The sequence below is a fragment of the Somniosus microcephalus genome, chromosome 14 (assembly GCF_052327205.1).
Source record: "Somniosus microcephalus isolate GS21.2 chromosome 14, FLI_Smic_1.0, whole genome shotgun sequence".
NCBI classification, from domain to species: Eukaryota; Metazoa; Chordata; class Chondrichthyes; order Squaliformes; family Somniosidae; genus Somniosus; species Somniosus microcephalus.
The window spans coordinates 77,352,465-77,371,802 of record NC_141000.1 but is presented as its reverse complement, the minus strand read 5'-3'; the positions used below and the strand labels follow the sequence as shown (position 1 = coordinate 77,371,802).

The window sequence follows — 19,338 nt, the reverse complement described above, 5'->3', positions numbered from 1 at the left end:
TTCATGGTTGCGGTCATTTTAAAAAAAAAAAATTTGTTCAGTAAACTTTATCATGTTTGTTTTTAAAAGGGAAATTGTGAACTTGTGTAAATTTCCTCAGTGAGAAGGTAACAAAAAACAGCCAAGCTTTCTTATCTACCACAAATAACCTAGCTGTGGCCCAGCCCAGAGTAACTTGCATACCCATTGCAGCACTGAAAGGTTGAACTTTGATTTGGTAAACCCATGGCCTCGTTAACCAATGTGATTCAGTCCTGCAATTTAGCCGTGAGGGCAGTTAGAGGATGACTTGGAACTGTGTACAGTGGCATTTACTAATTTGTACAGATTTGTTTCTGCTGGTATCCTGTGAGGTACAGCATCTCAGAGTGCAATATGCAAAGCAGGAAATGTACTAGTTACAACAGTAAGAGAATTTTCAATAAATCTGTTAGCCCGGATCCAGACCTTTTTAGATGTGCTGAGATCCATCCTCTTCATCGTCCTGCAGTCTTACACAATGTCCAAGCACAAGCAAAACTGCAGTGTGTGTTCAGGGAAGAAAGGCAGCAAGGAAGTTCTAAAAATAGTTGCTGCTGCAGCCTCAGAATCACACATGGTTAAAAAGGGGTTTTGATTTAATTATTCCCCGAGACTAGATTAAATTACTGACCTGTTCATGGTAGCAGTTGTGAGCAAGGCCATCTGTGAAGAGCCTAGCAATAGTGGAAGTGTCAGACTAAGCTCACTTGTGAGGCAATCAGGATGCAAATCTTGAGATAAAGAAAAGAAAGACTTGCATTTATATAGCACCTTTCACGACCACCGGACGTCCCAAAGCGCTTTACAGCCAATGAAGTACTTTTTGAAATGTAGTCACTGTTGTAATGTAGGAAGAAGGGGTACAATATTGTAATTACGGGGCTGATTTCCTCTCATCACTGTGTAAGGACAATGTAAACAAATGTGGAAAAATTTCCTCTGGCTGCTGGTTCTAGAAAAAGTATGTTCTTTTTGAAGAAAAATCATGGCTAAAAATCTGCAAAATTAGATACAGGAAACTTTGTGCTATCCGGCACCGACGGGACCGAGCTGTTGCCGTCCCATCAAAACTGCCAGACAAACCAGCGGTGATGTTGAAACATACGGAGATTTTGAGCTCCGTATCTGGCAACAAACCCTGTTGCTTAGCAACAGCTTTTAAACAGTCAGGCGTACCTTGCTGAAGCTGTTGCTAAGCTACAGAGACGCTTGCGAGATCTTGCAGAGCCTGACTGGTGGGGGGAAGAAAAGCAACGAAAAGAAAAAAAACCTAACGAAACAGCACCTGATTTTTGCCGGTGGCTCGAGCATTCCGGACAGTTAACCTCCGGATAATACAAAGTTTCCTGTACTGGGATTCACGCACTTACCTGATTAAACCGTGTGATTTTAGGTGAGTTTAATTTCTCTGGTATATTTGATTAAAATATTCCCATTGAAGGTGTAATTTTGGTCTCAAATGGTAGCTTTAAATAATAAGTTCACGGAACTATGTAGGATCTGAGTGATTCAAAAGTATTGCAATAGCATAGATACAAAAAAAATAAGATTTTAGTATATTTTGAGCTTATTTTGGAGGTTCTGTGCTTTTAAATGCAGACCTGTATACCAGTGCTGGTTTGGGGAGTTGTTGAAGATTTGGTAAGCTTAACTGATTTGATAAGGACCCAGCACAATATTGGCATTTAACCAGAATATATATCAAAACACTCTGAGGCAGGTTAAGAGCTTCAAAAAGAAATTATTGGATTCTTCTTGATTTAGTTGCTGATTTTAGTAAAAGGTTTGTAAAGTGCAATTCTGATCATTGCATTTTGCCTTGTAGGACGATAACTGGGGGGAAACCACAACAGCCATTACTGGGACTTCTGAGCACAGTATATCACAGGAAGACATTGCAAGGATCACAAAGGATGCGGATGATGGCGGGCTGGACTGCACTCGACATTTAGGGATAGCCATTGCTGCTGTGCTTGGAGTATTGGTCTTTTTAACTCCCATTGCCTTTATGGTACTGCCTCAAGTTCTGTGGCGGGAAGTACTTGAGCCCTGCGGTACTGTATGCGAAGGACTATTCATCTCTGTCGCCTTCAAGCTTCTCATCCTTCTCATTGGAACCTGGGCACTCTTCTTCCGCAAACCAAAGGCACAGATGCCACGAGTTTTTGTGTTCCGGGCACTCCTAATGGTGCTGATCTTCGTGTTTGTGGTTTCTTATTGGCTGTTCTATGGAGTACGCATTCTGGACTCGAGAGCTCCAAATTACCAAGGAATTGTTCAGTACGCAGTTTCGCTGGTAGATGCCCTCTTGTTTATCCACTATCTGGCAATTGTGCTGCTGGAATTGCGTCAGCTGCAGCCCATGTTCACTGTGAAAGTGACCCGGTCAACTGATGGGGAATCCCATTTCTACAGTCTGGGTCTACTGAGGTATGTGACATGTAACAGCTCTAATACATCTACCTATTTTTTCCTCCTATTGTCTTCCAACACTTTTAGGCATGTCCAATAAGAAAGTTTAGGCTCAGGATAAAATTGAAATGTCCAAGAGAAAATTAGCATTAGTTTGTGACGTATGAGTTACAGTTTTATATGTAAATTAACATCGAATGTGGATTTGCTATTAGTTGCTCAGAATTGTAATGCCCAAGTAAAAACCGCTGTCTTTAATATACAAAATTGTTGTACAAGCTTTCCAGAGCAGTTTCATCTGTGGTAAGTAACACAACTAAGAACTGCAACCAATATGGGAAGACAGAAGAAAGAAAGGGAAAAGGAAAAGCTGATGTTTGGTAGAATCCAAGCAGCAGCCATCAGTGGGTGAAGTGTTTGCCTTGCTGTGAAAAGCACTGGAGCTCCTGCTATTTGCAGTTGATTTGTATCTCTACACTTGATTTACAGAACACCATTTCAGTTTGTTGAGTGGGTGATATTTTGTCAGTTTGCATCTTCTCCATTATAGTGGAGTGTTAGTGCTAATTACCTGTGACCAAATCACAAGAGTTCAATACTTAAGTTTCACTTCAGATTGGTGTATATTTTTAATTGGTGATTGCTGGATTTAAAGAAAAGCTTGAAGTTAGATTAAAACATTCACTGTAAATCTGTAAAAGTGTCTTCTATCTTGCTGAGGTAATTTGCAATACTGTCTGTGCTTCATATTCCTGAGGTTGTTAACTGTCTACTGTGAAGCAGCTTATTTCATATTGGATGTTGCAACATCAGTGAGTCCCTGCATTCTCCTCTATCCTATGATCAGGTGGCATGAATTCTATCCCTTTTCTACTTTCTTTACTGTTTTGCAGTACTAGCTAGAAGAAAGTGCTTCCATTAAAAAAAATTAAAATATAGAGTTGCTAATTGAGCATCATTGGATGAAAAGAACTGCTGCATACGGCTGTCCCTGTGATTCCTCCTTTTGTTGACTGAACCAGTGCATTAGGTGAAGGTTAACCATCTTAAAAAATAAAAAATAAAAAATAAAAAAATAAGGAATGCACAACCAAACGTAGCCAATTATCTCTTCCACTCTCAGTAAATGTCTGAAAGAGGAGCACCTCTGGCATCAGAAGTGCAAACTGAAGCCACCTTGTTATCTTCAGGCTGCTGATACTGGGAATATTAGCTTAGCAAACTAGTCCAAACAGGACACTGTCTGAACATGACGCAAGTACTCCCACATCTGTTGGTCTATCCACTTTTACTTTTACCTGCCTTTCATTCTTTTCCATTTTTCTTTATTTTTATCTTTAACTTTCCTCTGTGGTTGTTGTTTTCTTCCTGGTTAGTATGAACCATGTTTTTTGAATTATTGTTGTAAATTAAAGATCCTTTAAGATGTTTCTTTTAACTGTGAAGGGATAAGGCCCATAGTGCAGGACACTACCAATGTTGTAAAGAGTCAGAAAAGTAAATCTAGAAGCAGTGATTCGGGTAATCTTGGGTTTTAAAAGCCAGAAGATTTTAGGAAGATCGTAGTGATTCACAGGAAAGAATGGGATTCGTCTCTCCGGTTTATGAATGGCATCCACCACCAAGCTCACCTCCTGCAATTCTCGGTTTGGATTCCTTCAGTCTCACTTCAGCACTACCCACAACATAGAGACTGCTCTGGTCAAAGTCACCAATAACATTCTATATAACTGAAGAACATTTTTTTGTCCAACTTGAAATTTCTGCAGCGTTTGACATTAAACCACCCCATCTTCCTCTGCGGCCTCTCCTTTCTGTAGTACAGCCCCACACGATTGCCCTTGAGGTTTCACTTTTATTTATCCCAAGGTAACCCCTCCAGCAGTGGCATCTCTTCCTGCCTCCACATGGTCCGCGGTGATATACACCCTTGGTGTCGACCTTTTTTTCTTCCATCAGACTTCCAGGTCCTGTTGCTGGTTTATCGTGCGACCCTTTAGCTAGTCACAGCCTCTGTCTCGTATAGGCCTTTTATTTCTTTTGTTTTCTCTTATGCCTCCTTTTGTCTCTCGCTGATATCACTTCTGCCATTTAACCATCTCCTGTTCTCCACCCAAGCACTTCACAGGTCCTTCTGTTTCTTTTCCTGTGTGTTTCTGGTTTTCCCTGTCTCTTCCTCCTCTTCTGGTTTTAAATGCTGTTCAACTGTAATATCTTTCATTTCTGAGGAAGGATCTTAAGACCTGAAATGACAACGGACTTTTTTCTGTTTTTGTTTTCAAACCCATGTTCATACTGCTTTCTGATGTAGTTTACTGGCTGTGTGAGTTGATCAGAATATCTGACCCCTGCCAAATTGACACAGCTACAGGCATAAGATCAGTGTGTAAATCGTAATGAACAAAGGAGACACTAATTCTGAGCTGTTCACAATGTTAATGTTTCAGGTCAATGACCTTTCGTCAGAACTGGAAAAAGTTAGAGGTAACCGGTTTTAAGCAAGTACAGAGGCAGGAAAGCGGGGAGGAAAGAACAAAGGGGGATGATGGTGCAAGGCAAAAGGAGATGGTAATGTCCATCATCCCTTTTGCTATTTAATCTCTCCTGCCTTCCACCCTATCACAGACCTTCCCTTTTGTTCTTTCCTCCCCTCCCCACTTTCCTGCCTCTGCACTTGCTTAAAACCTGTTATCTCTCTAACTTTTTCCAGTTCTGACACAAGGTCACGGACCTGAAACGTTAACTCTGTTTCTCTCTCCACAGATGCTGCCTGACCTGCTGAGTGTTCCCAGCATTTTCTGTTTTTATTTCAGATTTCCAGCATCTGCTGTATTTTGCTTGTGTTCGCACTGCTAATGGGGCTCCAGCATTTAAACAGTTCACCGGGGGCCTCTGCTGGCAGAAATCTGGCATTGCAATGCAGCTGTAGCATTCGATGGACCGTAGTAAAACACTTAAAACCCAGGCATTTTAAGCACCGTCAGAAAGTGGTTCATCCACTGACAGTTGATGCTTGGAACACAGGATGAAACCATTTGGAAGTTTAGAACCAGTCGCTGAATGCATTTAACTCTGCAATCTTGAATAATTTGCATTCTCTGTTGTCTTAAACTGACCATAAATGGGAGTTTGGGATATGACCGGACTGGGCCAGAGCCCTGGACATGTTTGATCATTAATTGCCTTTATGAATTTCCTCCTTTTGTGCAACTTTTAATTATAATAATGATGAGCTCTGGCCTAAAGCAGTAAATGTTGAGCAGTGGTTGAATGTCAGACTCCTGCCCATCACATCAGTGCATTCTTAACTCTTAATAAAGTCTTCTCTTGTACTTCTGACCTCTTTAAACATGTTGAGTGTTAACCTGAAAGCTAATTTCCTTCAATGCTACACAACAGTGATTCCTGACTCCCACAGGGAGGGGTGTGCGTGTTTCATTTCATCAGTTTTGTCCCCTTCTGTCCTGAAGGCTTTGACTGCTGTTGCGGCACCATTTGATGGATGACTGAAGCCCTCTTGTACCTCACCCATTCTTTGTGTGTGCCTAGTCAGTGCTGCCCTCCTGTTTGAACGTAGAGGATATTGCAGCCAAACCTGTTTCTGCCCTCACCTGACTTTTATACACAAACACTTCCTAGCAGAAGCTGTTCAGTAGACCCTGGCTGATTTTTAAAAATTCCATCCCTGACTAAGGGGCACTGGGGCCAGTTGTGTCGCGCCTAATTATGCTGTGGCTGGCCTGGCCTGAAATCAAATCTACAACCTCGAGGTCTGTATTGAGTCATCGGGGAGGTCATGGGCATGTTTAATAAACTTAAAGGTTCTAATCGTCCAGTTATCTTCTGCTTTTTAAAAAATCTTTATCATTGAGTTTTTTTAAATGATTTATAGGGTCTCACTAGGGCATAGTGTACATTATAAATGATCTTCTCCCAAATCTCTGCCCATGTTACCTGCAACTCCAAATTTGAACTCCTCCAATCAGGATGCCGTCCCTTCCACAGCACTGGAACGGCCCCAGTCCAAGTTACAAATGACATTGTGTGTGACTGTGACCATAGTGAACTATCCCTTCTTGACCGCTCTGCCACATTTGACATGGCCAACCACACCGTCCTCCTTCAGTGCCTCTCCTCCATTGCCCAGCTCAGTGGGACTGCCCTCACTTGGTTCCAGTCATACCTATCCATTCCTAGCCAGAGCATCTCCACCAGCAGCTTCTCTTCCCATTCCCATGCCATCACCTCGGGAATTCCTCCAACAATCTATCCTTGGCGTTCCCCCACCACCCCCCTTCGATATCTATATTGCTGCCCAGCTCTTGTCCTCTGCCACCTCTCTCGATCCCTCTGCTGCCTCTGTGCTGTCAGTCTGTTTGTCCAATATCCAGTCCTGGATGAACCACAACTTTCTCCAGCTAAACATTGGGAAGACTGAAGCTATTGTCTTCCACCCCTGCCGCAAGCTCAATATCCTCGCCATAAACTCGAGCCTCCTCCCTGGCTACTGTTTCAGGTTGAACCCAACTGTTTACAGCCTTTGAATCCTATCCTCTCCATCACAAAGACCGTCTGTTTTCACTTCTGTAACATCCCATCCTCCACCTTCATAAACCAGCTCGTCCAGAATTCTGCTGTCCCTATACTATCCTGCTCATCCATCACCCATGTCCTTGCTGACCTAAATAGGCTGCCAGTTCCCCAGTGCCTCAAGCTTGAAGTTCTCATCTTTATGCTTAAATCCCTCCATCGCTTCACTCGTGCATATCTCTAACCTCCTCCAGGCCTACAAGTTCCCCAAGAACTGTCTGTTTCGCTGACTCTGGCTGCTTGTGTATCCTGCTTCCCTTTGCTCCACTGTTGGCAGCTGTGTCTTCAACTACCTAGGTTCCCATGCTCTGGAATTTCCTCCCTAAATGTCTTAATTTCTCCACCCCTCTCTCCTTTAAGGCCCTCCTTAAAATCCAGCTCTTTGACCAAGCTTTTGGTCACACCTTCTAATATCTCTCTTCTATCTTGGCATTTTTTTCTTAAGCACCGTGGGTCATTTTTCTACATTAAAGGCATTATATGAATGTAATTTCATGATCAACTCGATTCTTTCGCACTAGCCTTCATTTACATTGATTTTTGGGGTAGATTCCGCATCCCTCCCTGATGCAGGAAGTCACCATCCCTCATTTGTAAATCGTTGCCAAATATGCAATGCATACATTGAGAGATTTTCATGTAAAGCCAGTTTAAAGCTGATTTCTTTCTCAATCCCATCCTCTCAAAGTACAGAAGCTGATGCAGCTTTATTAGCTATAAGTGCATCAGTCTGTTGAACTGCTTCTGTACTTAACATGGGTTGAAAGAAACTACAATGAATTTTGGCTTTGATAAGTGTTTAACTGGAGTGGACAGGACAGCACTCCTAAACAGTAAAACCTAACTCCTTAATTGGTACAATTGAGCTATTGCCCAGCTTGGGTAAAGGGCTGGCTGGAGGAGGGGGGGGAGGGGTGGAGGTTGGTAGTAGAAAGTTCAGTGCAATGGAAAGGCTTGGAAGAAACCGAATCTAAATATTTGTATGTTAGCTCAAAATTATCAGAGACAAAACCCTTTATTACCAGGACTGATGCTAGAAAATGTTTTATTCAAGCTGAATTCCACCTAGCCTGAAATGTTCTACCCACATTTACTCAGAACAGTTTGACTACTAGCTGAGGGGATTGATTCCTAAAATCTGAATGTAAGCTGAAGTTTATTCCAGAAACCTTGATTCTGTCGTCTTTGGTACAATCTAGATAGAACAGAGAGCTAAGTGCACCTGTTCTAATATATAATAAACTGCTGTGTATCACCCCGACTCTGCTTGTTCCCAAGAACTTGGGATTTTGTTTCAATACATGAAGTTTACTCATCACATTTGGATGTGTTACAAGCTATCAGAGCTGAAGTCTAAAGAAAAGTTCCAGGATTTCTTCAGATATTGATTTTTTACGATCTAATAAAATTTATGCCATGGGTCAAACAGTTTGAATTGCCCAGCAAAATCCAATTGCCACGTCTAACTCTGGCTCCTAAGCAAGGTAAGCAAGAGCAGGCTTTTTAAAAAAAAATTTAAAAAAAAGTCCATTTGGATAAATACATTGTCGTGCTCCTTGGTCACAGAATTGTCAGCGAGCTCGGAGGTAGGATTGGGTGAGTTGTTTGGCTGTTCCATATATTTATAGTCCAGAAATATTATCCTGTGTTTGCAGTATCCAGCGGGCCGCACTTGTCGTTCTGGAGAATTACTACAAGGATTTCACCGTCCACAACCCAGCGCTCTTGACTGCCGCGAAATCCCGTGCAGCCAAACACATGGCTGGACTGAAAGTCTACAACGTGGATGGTAAGTCCATACAAAATTAATCCAGCCAGGATATGACCCTCAAAAAGTGTTCCCTGCTCCATACGCGTTCAGCTTTATATTTTAACTAACTTGCTAAATGACCATTACAGATTGGGTTTTGAAATACTAACAGAAAAAAATAGATAGCAGAATCATAACTACTGTGCACCATCAACAAAATTGCATGCATGTCAACCCACAAAACTTGAAAACACCGATGAACAGCTTCAAAACAACAATGTGGAACTGAAAAACAGCCTTGAATTAAGCCCCGTGACCAAGGCCAGTACTTTTTATAAGTTGACTGAATAAGTTAAATTCCTTTTTATTGTATTGGATTTCTATCAGTGTTTTGGGATCTGATTCCACAATTCAATTTGGTTTTTCCACTGAAAATTGAAACCCAGTGGCCTTACATATGAAACAAACAGTGGGTGAACAGTGGGACATGAACTTGTCTTCACTTGAGCTGTAGTTATACCCACTATTTCATTTGTTGTATTTTGGGGCGTAGGAATCTAAAGTATACGCAAGTGATGTACTATGGTTCGATGGTGTATCATTTGCAGCGGTGGATTAGAATTTTTTGAAGGGGGAACTAAGCTTAGGTGGTGCAAAGTGTATTTTCTGATGCGTGTAGGGGCATTCCTCCCCCTACCCCAAGACATTTGATTCTCGACACTTTTTGGTGCCGTTTAGTAGTTTCACTTTTTTTCCCCTCACCTTTTTCTGTAGCACATCAACTTTTTTTTAAAATCTATATTTTTAAATGCAAGCCTCTCCCAGGGATGCAGTGCAGTTGAGTATGGTTGCTGTTACCTGCATGTCCCTGTCTAGCTTCAGCAAGTGAGGAAAGTGGGTCCCTTGTGAAAGTCGTCGATGCTGCCGAAGGTCCACCAACCTCCCAGGTAAGTCTTACTCATCTGTGTATCAGGAATATGCACAGCTTTCTCCTTGGCACTGCTGTTACAATTCCAGCCAAGTTGGAGCCTGTAAACGCATTTCTACCCAGCCGGAGCCCCAACTGCAGCAGAGCCCAAGCTGCAGTGTAAGTGGCCCCTGAGTGTTGCTGAGAAGGACCAGTGTTAGAGTTTGCAGGAAACACTGCAGTAAAATCCCACCTTAAAGTGAAGGAATGAGAGTCGTTAAAGGTTTTTTTTTTTTTTTTTAAGGTGTTACATTTTATTTTGTACAGTTTCTGAGGTTTATGCAGTTCGGTGGAATCTGTGGCTTTGGTGATAATTAAGGGGGTCATTGTTTGGTTACTCTCTCCAAAAGGCCACATCACCAGCTTCTCCATCAGCTTGGTGAAGAACCGCTGCACTGACTCTTTACAAGCGCTTCATTCACATTTACTTTTGGTGGATAACATGTTTGATAATGTTGCACTGAACTGGCTGGCAAGCAACATGCCAAAGTAACTCAAGAAAGATGCTCTAAATGAAAACTAATTGTAAGCAAATCTTTAAAGATAGTCAAAGAATTGTGTATTTTTATCGTAGTTAGAAAATTTAATTTCAAAAGCTTCAAATGAGTGAGGGTCATGTTGGGCACGATGGTCCGTAGGTTTAATTTCTTGCTTTTCTGGGTTCCCAATCTTGGCCACATTTATGTGATGACCTGAGGCTTGGTGACTCCTCTCAGGGAGGGAGGATGCAGCTGAGAGTATCTTTCCCCAATTCTGTTTTAGACCTTTTTCTAAGACATTCAATTAGCACACACCTCATTTAAACACCAAAAATCCTGTACTCCCAAGAGCAGTGATTATGGTTATGTCATTCATTGTCAGAAACTATGAAGAGATTTCCAACAGTTTGCACAAATAGAACCTAGAAAATTGAATTTTATTTCTGTCAATAAGTATTGCAGTGTACTTGATTTACATAGGACGAGGAGAGACCATGTGTGAGGGGACATGAAGTTGTTTGGAAAGCTATGTTTATTCCACAAAGACAAATGATTACGATGTGAGTAAACTTATGCAGGTCTGCTTCACGAGTAGAATAAACAGCATTCAGTGACTTCATATACTGTACTGTATACTGGGACTATACTGCTCCCCCATTGCTACCCTGCCCGATTTACCTTTCCACCCATCACTGTTCTCAATTGAATGCAGAAGTACATCTGGCAGCAGCTCATAAGACCCTTGAAATATTGTGTCCATGCTGCTGCTGGAGCAAGGTAAGACAGGTCATTTATATTTTTAACTGAAGCCAATGACAAAAGACCCATGTGTATTCTCTCAGCTGCAATTTTATAGCCCTTAAAAGTGGTTTTGTATGATATGGTTTAATAAGAGTTACATATCATGAATTAACTTTTAGTTTGTGCTTCTGTTTTTCGGTTGAGCAATGCAGAATATTATGTAGTCACATCTCATAGTTTGAGGACTATCATCACAACGCTCTGGTATCTTTGCTTGACTGTTAGACTATCCAGTTAAAGAATATAAGAGCATGCTGTGTTTTTTTTTTTTACTTGCTGTTGACCGCCCTAGACCACTCGGGGATAGCCGTGGCGCGCAAGTTGCCCCAGTCACGACTGGTGCTCGCTGATGGTCAGAACAAGCAGCGTTTATTTTATCCCTTGCTATTGAATGACTCATAGGTCCTGGAAACAATGCAGCTGGACAGTCTCGTGCAATGATTGCCGCAGCAGCGAGAAGGCGTGATTCAAGTCACAATGAGCTGTACTATGAGGAAGCGGAACACGATCGGAGGGTGAGAAAGCGGCGTGCAAGGTAATCGCGTTATCTGAATATGTAACATAACAGTGAAGCAGTGGGGCTCACTCAACATGGGGAAATCTGGAAATACACTGCAGAGAACATACTTTCAAATTTCCATTCTTTGTAACTCTATAAAGAATAGGGCTTTCTCATTTGGAAGGTGGAGGGCAGAATGTCATAGCTACTTTTAGTTCAGTTTAAAGAGAATGTTAATTAAGTGTGAATGAATAGTATTATGGTAATGGTATGGCCATTAAGACCTAGGCTTTCCGGCCCAATCCAGACAAGTTTGCAACAAATCTGGGGTGGACAGGGCTGAGAATGTGCTTGAGGATATTACTAGCCTCCCTCCCTTTTCCAGAAGGGCAGGCCTGGTGGCCTCAAATGTCAGGTGCATACAGATGAAATTAAAATGAGGGAAAAGTGACCTCCCGCGTTCAGTAGTCAACAGAGTGGACCTCGGAGGTTTAATTGTGCAGGGACCCTAGCAAGAGTACAGCTGTGCATAGGCCGCAGTAGAAACACAAACATTTTAACAAAAAAATACTACTTTGTTCAGGCAACTGCTACCCTCCTCAAGTCACAGCAGGTCCTTGACGAAGCAAATTCTGCCCCAGTCTAGTGCAGAAATACAGCCGTGGGCATCTTTGGGGCAAACCGAAATCCCAACCCACCTCGGAATGTGCCATCTAGTTTAATGGTACCTGCGTTCAGAAATACAGTTGTCAAAAAAGAGGGAGAACAGATGTGATGACCTGTCACAGCTGGACACTACAACATTGTATGTGTGTTTAAAAAAAAAAAAAAAAAAAAAAAGTTCCAAATGTACTTCATGCAGTTTTCATCACCGTGGCTGCATTTGAGGTCACTTTCCACAACACTCAACACAGATTTTCCTGGCAATGCACAGTGTATTTCTTGCTCCAGGAGGGTAAAATTTAATTTCAATGGGTATTGTAAAACAGGCAATAGTGGATCGGTAACCCATTATAAAACCCGCCTGATTTTCCTATCGGGTGGGGCGTATAACGGGCGGCGTTTTGCGCCCCGTCGAAGTTGAATTTTATACTCAATGTTTTTTGTTTCATTCCCCTTCAGAGAGACAAATCATTTTGGTCACTGTTACAAGAAGTAGTGAATAAATTATAATCAAGATGACCTACTTTTTTTAAATTGTCAGTTGTGGAAGGATTGGGAGCAGAGTAGTGTTCAAATTAACCTGACTAGATGGCCTGAAACATTATGAAGTATTCTACTTCCACTGATAACAGGGAGTCAACACAGCATTTAACTAAAACTATTTTGCAGGTAACCTAATTATTTCTTACTCTGCTTGCTATTGCACAGTACACAGCAGCTATTTTAACCAGCACCCCAGTGATTAAGCCTGACATTCTGATCATAATTTCTAATGTGGGTATGAGACATGACTGATATCCATACTGCTATACTTCACTCAAAGGAATAAAGTGTGGAAGGGGGCAGCTATGTCAGAGGGAAAAGTTGAGGAAACTGATCATTTCTGCTTTCTCTTTGTCTTGTGTTGTTTCTCCAGGTTGGTGGTAGCAGTTGAAGAGGCTTTTACTCACATCAGGCGGCTTCAGGATGACGAACAGCAGAAAGCTCCTGGAGAGGTGATGGACCCTTTGAATGCAGCACAGTCTATCTTTCCTTCAATGGCGAGAGCGTTGCAGAAATATCTTCGCACTACCAGACAGCAACACTACCACACCATGGAGAGCATCCTGCAGCACCTGGCATTCTGTGTTACCAACAACATGACGCCAAAGGTATTTCAAAATCTGTTAAAATAAGGTACAGGAAAGTTTGTGCTATCTGGCACCGACGGGACCGAGCTGTTGCCGTCCCATCAAAACTGCCGGACAAACCAGCGGTAATATTGAAACATACGGAGATTTTGAGCTCTGTATCTGGCAACAAACCCTGTTGCTTAGCAACGCTTCTAAACAGTCGGCCGTACCTTGCAAGCGTCTCTGTAGCTTAGCAACAGCTTCAGCGAGACCTTGCAGAGCCTGACTGGTGGGGGGAAAAAAAAGCAACGAAAAGAAAAAAAACCTAACAAAACGGCTCCTGATTTTTGCCGGTGGCTCGAGCATTCCGGACAGTTAACCTCTGGATAAACCAAAGTTTCCTGTACTGAGGCAAGTGATTGCTGATCAGAACAAAATCAACATACCCAGAAAACTTGCTCATAATACAAATCGCTCATCAGAAATTCATAATTCGACCAAAATGTAAATTGCTTCTAGACCGTATAGTTTTAAATGGAGAAGCTTGTAAACCAAGTAGTCACTTTCCAGGCTGCACAGTGTAATCAGTTAGTTATCCTTCAAACCTATCTGATGATCCTGGCTTTCTAGCTGTAGCTTAAGAACAGGGTTTGGGAGGTGGGGTGGAGAGAAACACAAGATGAATAACTGGCTCTTGTCTGGATTTCAGCCCAATAAAAGGGATGAAGGAGAAAATCCACACTAAAGAGGATTCCTCCCTTAATTTAGTTTTACATTATTCAGCAATATGGCACTGTATGAAATAGGCGGCATTAAAATACTGACTTTAACATTTGTCCATAAACTAAATTACTAACCATAAACTTTAAAGTCTTAAGTTTATTTTGGTGTTTGAAACCTCCCTTTTCTCATGTTTTAATAAGATTTCTGATATCTGAAAGTTTATCAAAACTAGGGAATTAATCAGAATTGGCTTGGTGAGCGGTGTTGAAAACTTCAGGTGTACATGTTTATTTAAGTTTCTGCTTTTTGTTGAGACTTGGGGCACATCATTTCACTTTTCCTCTGATTCAGTGTTTGTTATAAAGATTTCTTTTGTATGTTCCAAAGCTTTCCCCCCTGCCATGTGTCTTATTTTATTTATAGGCCTTTTTGGAGCGTTATCTGAACCCAGGACCCACTCTTCAGTACGATAAGAACAGATGGTTGGCCAGTCAGTGGACATTGAGCAGCGAAGAGGCGGTGACCAATGGCCTGAAGGATGGCTTGGTTTTCACACTGAAATGTCTTGACTTCAGTCTGATAGTGGTAGTGAAAAAGATCCCTTTCATCAAACTCTCTGAGGAGTTCATCGACCCAAAATCTCACAAGTTTGTGCTGCGCCTTCAGTCGGAGACATCGGTGTAAGCTGTTAATGCCAAGGACACGTGGCAGATCAGTCAGATAATCCAACTGCACTTTGGATGGGGAAGGGTGTTCTCTTTTTGACTATGTTTAGATTTTTTTCCTAAGTACCGGAGACCTAAAACTTTCTGGTATAAATCTTCAAGAAAAAGTATTCCACCTATCATGGGCTTGCCTATATTCCTCCAATTGATGAGGACTGTATCAGCCTGCTTCCAGATACCAGCATTATAGCAATGGACCTCTAGAAACCTGAACATTTTGCGTATTGAGAGAAGTGCACTGTCTTTCTACTTTGTTTCTAGAGACTCTGTTCTTTTGCATGTAGACCATCTCACCCTCTGGAGAAAGTTCTTTGGAAACCCTAACTGTGTTTCTAGAGATTTGGGGCTTCCTTTGAGAAGATTGGTGACACTGGCTGTCGATGGCGATTTCTAGAAAACTGTTCTGCAAATGAAGATGTAGATAGATCCCATCTTTCCAGTCCTAGTGTTCTAGAGATCCAGCTTTTCCCAGATAATATGCTTGGAAAATTTGGTCACGAATGTAGACTTGCACAGTGTAAGCATTGTTACAGAGTAGATAGTGTTTTATCCAATATGTGGAGTTTATGTAGATGTATTACCTTAGACAGGTAATGTAAAGATAGGGAAGAACTTCCCTTTCCACCCCACCTCTTTCCCCCCCCCCCCCCCCCACCACCAAAACCAACACTAAATTGGAAATCATTTCAGCTATATCACTTTAAGAGGGCTTGAGAAGTGCTTGAATAAAGAAACACTAAGACACATGAGGTGCGTGGTTGAGACACTAGAGCACATTTGTACAGCAAAGAATGAGCATTCATTTTGTCTTTCATGTGTTTTTAAATCATGCACACTAAAATCAGTAACACATGTATTTCTGAAAGGTTACGGCATGTAAAATACTCAGTATTTCATTTTGTCTAATATCTTGGGATCTGCCCAGTAGGAATTGCATTCTTTAACTGAGGACTCTGTAACTCATATTTTCTTCACACTTTTACCTCTCGTAGTGCAATGCAGAATGTGCCCTGCTGGCTCACCTCTTGTCCACAATGCACTGCACTCCCACTTAAGGAATTTTTATACAGAAATATTTGCTGTCAGAATTCTGTTTGAGAAATAATTTACTTTTTTTAACTTTTTTTAATGGTTGTGGCCTTTGAATCTTCTATTTTTATTTTTTAACAGATAACTTTGTTTTAAGCAATTTTTTTTAATGACATTTCTTGTGTAAAGAATGTTTTATCAGATCAGGAGCAGAGTACAGTATTTGTCCAATGTGTATATCAAACCGAGCCGAGCAACCTCTAAACATTTGTCAAACTTACTGGTTGCAACAGAAAATGATTTTGGCTTGTTTTTACCCAAAGTCAGATGTTCTATGACAATGAATTTACTAATCAATCTTACAGCAACGTTTGATTTCTGTTGTTTAATTTTAGTATCTTTTGACTTTGCCCTAAAGTTAATTGGTGCATTAGAGGATTTTATAGATTGATTGATGGGATGTGTCGGGACATCTTTCTCTGTCTCCTTGTTCAGTTTTCTTTTAATATTTTTTAATTGCAGAATAATTAGTACTACAGCAGAATGGTAATGTGCAAAGTAAGCCCACAAGTCTGGCAACCCAGTAGCTCGAGGAGTACAGTTGATTCCTTAACTCGAAGATATCGGGGCTGCCTGTCAATCTAACTAGTCTCATTTGGTTGAACTATGTCAGCTTTCAGCTAGGCCACTGGATGAAGCACCACATGAAAGTTAGATGCTCCCCATTGGGATCTGACACAAATTGATTCATGCTTCTACTATGTAGTAAGCTACAAAGTACCATTTTGCAAGTGACATTGGCCATGAAGAAGTCCATGGTAGCTGTGTGCAGAAATGTGTGGCCATACTTTAGAGTCCCACAGTTGGAGTGAAAATGGAGGACAAAGTACAGGGGTGGAAAGAGAACTGGGAAAATGGCCTACAAAGTTGTTGTGATGTCTTGGTACATCACTTGTCTATTAGAATGTAATTGCGCTGAATGTGCATTGCCTGGGACCAAAAGATCTCTCTGTAGGAGCTAGGCACCATGATATTGAAACAGGTTCAGACTAATCTTGCTAAAGCAGAAAAGGACTTGTCTGCCATATGTAGCCTTAAAGAATTGTTCAATAAACTTCTGTTCCCTCTAGTGGAATACAATATGACTGGAACAACATTTGCACACAAAGGTTCTTAACATACTTTAAATACAGAAGCTGTGTAATTGCTGACTCGAGTAGCTGTTCTGTTACCAGGCGGATAGGAAATGCATTTCTTTATGCATTATCTCTGCCACCACTACCTCAAATTTCATGTAGCATTCCTCTGAACAGATTGTTGATTAAATTGGCCTTATTCTTGTCACTTGAAATGTAACCACAAATACAAAAAGTGAAAACACTAATGCTAGCTAAAAAAATTTATGGAAAAACCCTGTGGGTCCAAATGGCTTAATTTAAAGGGTTTTTGTGTGCATTTTAAGAAAATAAACTTCTGTTAGTGTTTAGACTTGTGACACAAGACAAAAATGTCCCTTAGTTCTGCTGGAAATCTTCAGGTGCCAGATAACATTGACCATCTTCAGGCACGCAGGTCCCACTCTGAGCGCTGAAAATCCAGTGTGATCCCTGAAGGAACACACACTCCATAGAACAGTCTCTGATGCCTGTACTACTGCTTTCTCTCTCATTTCCTGTTGTGCTCTTCGTCTACTAATGATGGCTTCACCCCCTGAGAATTCTAGGGTGCCACTTACTCAGAAACCACTGCACCATTGCCAAAGATAGTCCGACTGCATCCCACCGTGTGAATCAATGGGGAGGAGAGACCATAATCAAATCTTTATTTCTTTTCACAGGAAGTTTATAAACCGAGTGCTTAATGGAAAACACCAGCTATGATTTGTTGAACGCTTTGGTGGGTGACCTGTATAAGTCACATAATCTCAGTCCTACCTGGTATTTTTCCTTGAGAGTGAAACCCCTATTTTCAGTAAGAATTTACTGACATTACCAGGGACTGGCAGATTGCAGAGTTAATCATACAAAGCAGTTAGAATCTGCTGGCACTGCAGTTCTCTAGTCTGTAACCTGCAAGGGTCAGAATGTTTTAGCACTAAGAAGCTGACCTCCTTGATTAACTGGGATGTCACCACAAATGTTTATTTGTTATGCAACTTGATTCCATTGTTGTCTCTGTGAATGTAAAATGCATCATATACAGCAGTGTCACTGTAAAGCAAAAAAAAACATTGTTGGAAACGAGATCCTTTAGGATTCTGGCAGCCAAAGTCATTGCTGTAAGATTGATTGGTAAGCTCACTTGTGAGGTTTCTAGTCTTGTGAAAGTGTTATTGAAGTGTCATTATAACTACTGTACACACCTTAATTTTATAAAGGAACTGATTTTTAAATGATTCTATTGAATATCCTTGTAACAGAGCCAAGGACTGTAACCACCAGCTTCTGCACCTTGTACTGAAACAGAATTTGTGGATTTTAGGGACATTATTTGGAGTTACTGAATTTTTAATCTTCAATTGAATAGGTGCATGATAGACACTAACAATTGTGTGTGTATGTAGCCTTAGTAATTTATTTCATTTTGGAATCATTCTCTAAATTTTACATTTTTGTAACAAACTGCAAAATGTTTTTTCCACATCAGGTTTTGTACATGGAGTCTCCTGAAAATAAAGAGGAAAACTAGAGCTGGCGTGCTTTTATTTAATTTGTTCTCGGGATGTTAGCAACACTGTCAAGACTGCATAGTTGCCCTGAGAAAGCGATACTCAGCTGCAGCCTTGCACCTCTAGTCCTTGTGATAGTCCTACGATTGTGTTAGGTAGGGAAAATCTTGGTATCCTTCACAACCCAGAACTGAACTTCAAACACCGCATCCTATTTGTTACCAATATTGCTTGCTTTCACCTCCTGGAGCACCACCTGCCTCTGCCCTTAGCTTACCTACCACCAGTGAAATCCTTATCCATGCTTTGGTCACATCTAAGATCTGTCTGGTTGCAGAATGAATGTCAGAACATCAACAATGGGAAATAATACAGTGGAGCATTGGAGTTCCAATGCATTGTGATGGAGTAGTACATTGCAGGTCTGCACTGATCCCTAAATGGTGAGACTGGAAAAACGTGATGACATTGAGGTAATGTCAGGCGAAGACTAGGCATTTCCCCCCCCCCACCCCCATGACACAGTGCTCAGAGACAATTGTCGCAGCCCACTGGTGCAGCTCTTTATTTAATAAGACTTGCAGCTTACTGTATCTCAGAAATGTATCAAAACACTTTAAAGTAATTCATAGTATGTGAAGTACAGTGACATATAAGTAAAATGGCAGCCACTTTGCACAGAAGATCCTACAAACAGCTGACTCATGGAAAATGAAGGACTAATATTGCAAATTAGGGCATGTTACCTCTTTCGTATATTTAAAGAAAGGGAGAACCTTTGTTTCCGTACGCACCTCAAACTTGCCATGACACTTCAGGAGGACATATTTTCATTCCATTGCATTGAACAAGAGACCATCCACATTTATAAGCTTGAAATTAAAGCAATTTGTTATCTG

General features: G+C 41.2%; 1 protein-coding gene across 1 annotated transcript in view; it reads left to right on the top strand.

Moving 5' to 3' along the window:
• LOC147107586 (vang-like protein 1) overlaps positions 1-18,460 on the top strand; it is a 40,584-nt gene extending 22,124 nt beyond the window's left edge. The window contains exons 4-8 of the mRNA XM_086006739.1: positions 1,847-2,451; positions 8,679-8,812; positions 11,423-11,555; positions 13,099-13,333; positions 14,441-18,460. Of these exons, the coding sequence (XP_085862865.1) occupies positions 1,847-2,451; positions 8,679-8,812; positions 11,423-11,555; positions 13,099-13,333; positions 14,441-14,701 (1,368 nt within the window). The 3' untranslated portion in view covers positions 14,702-18,460. The remainder of the gene's footprint in view (positions 1-1,846; positions 2,452-8,678; positions 8,813-11,422; positions 11,556-13,098; positions 13,334-14,440) is intronic.
• The last annotated feature ends 878 nt before the right edge of the window (positions 18,461-19,338 follow it).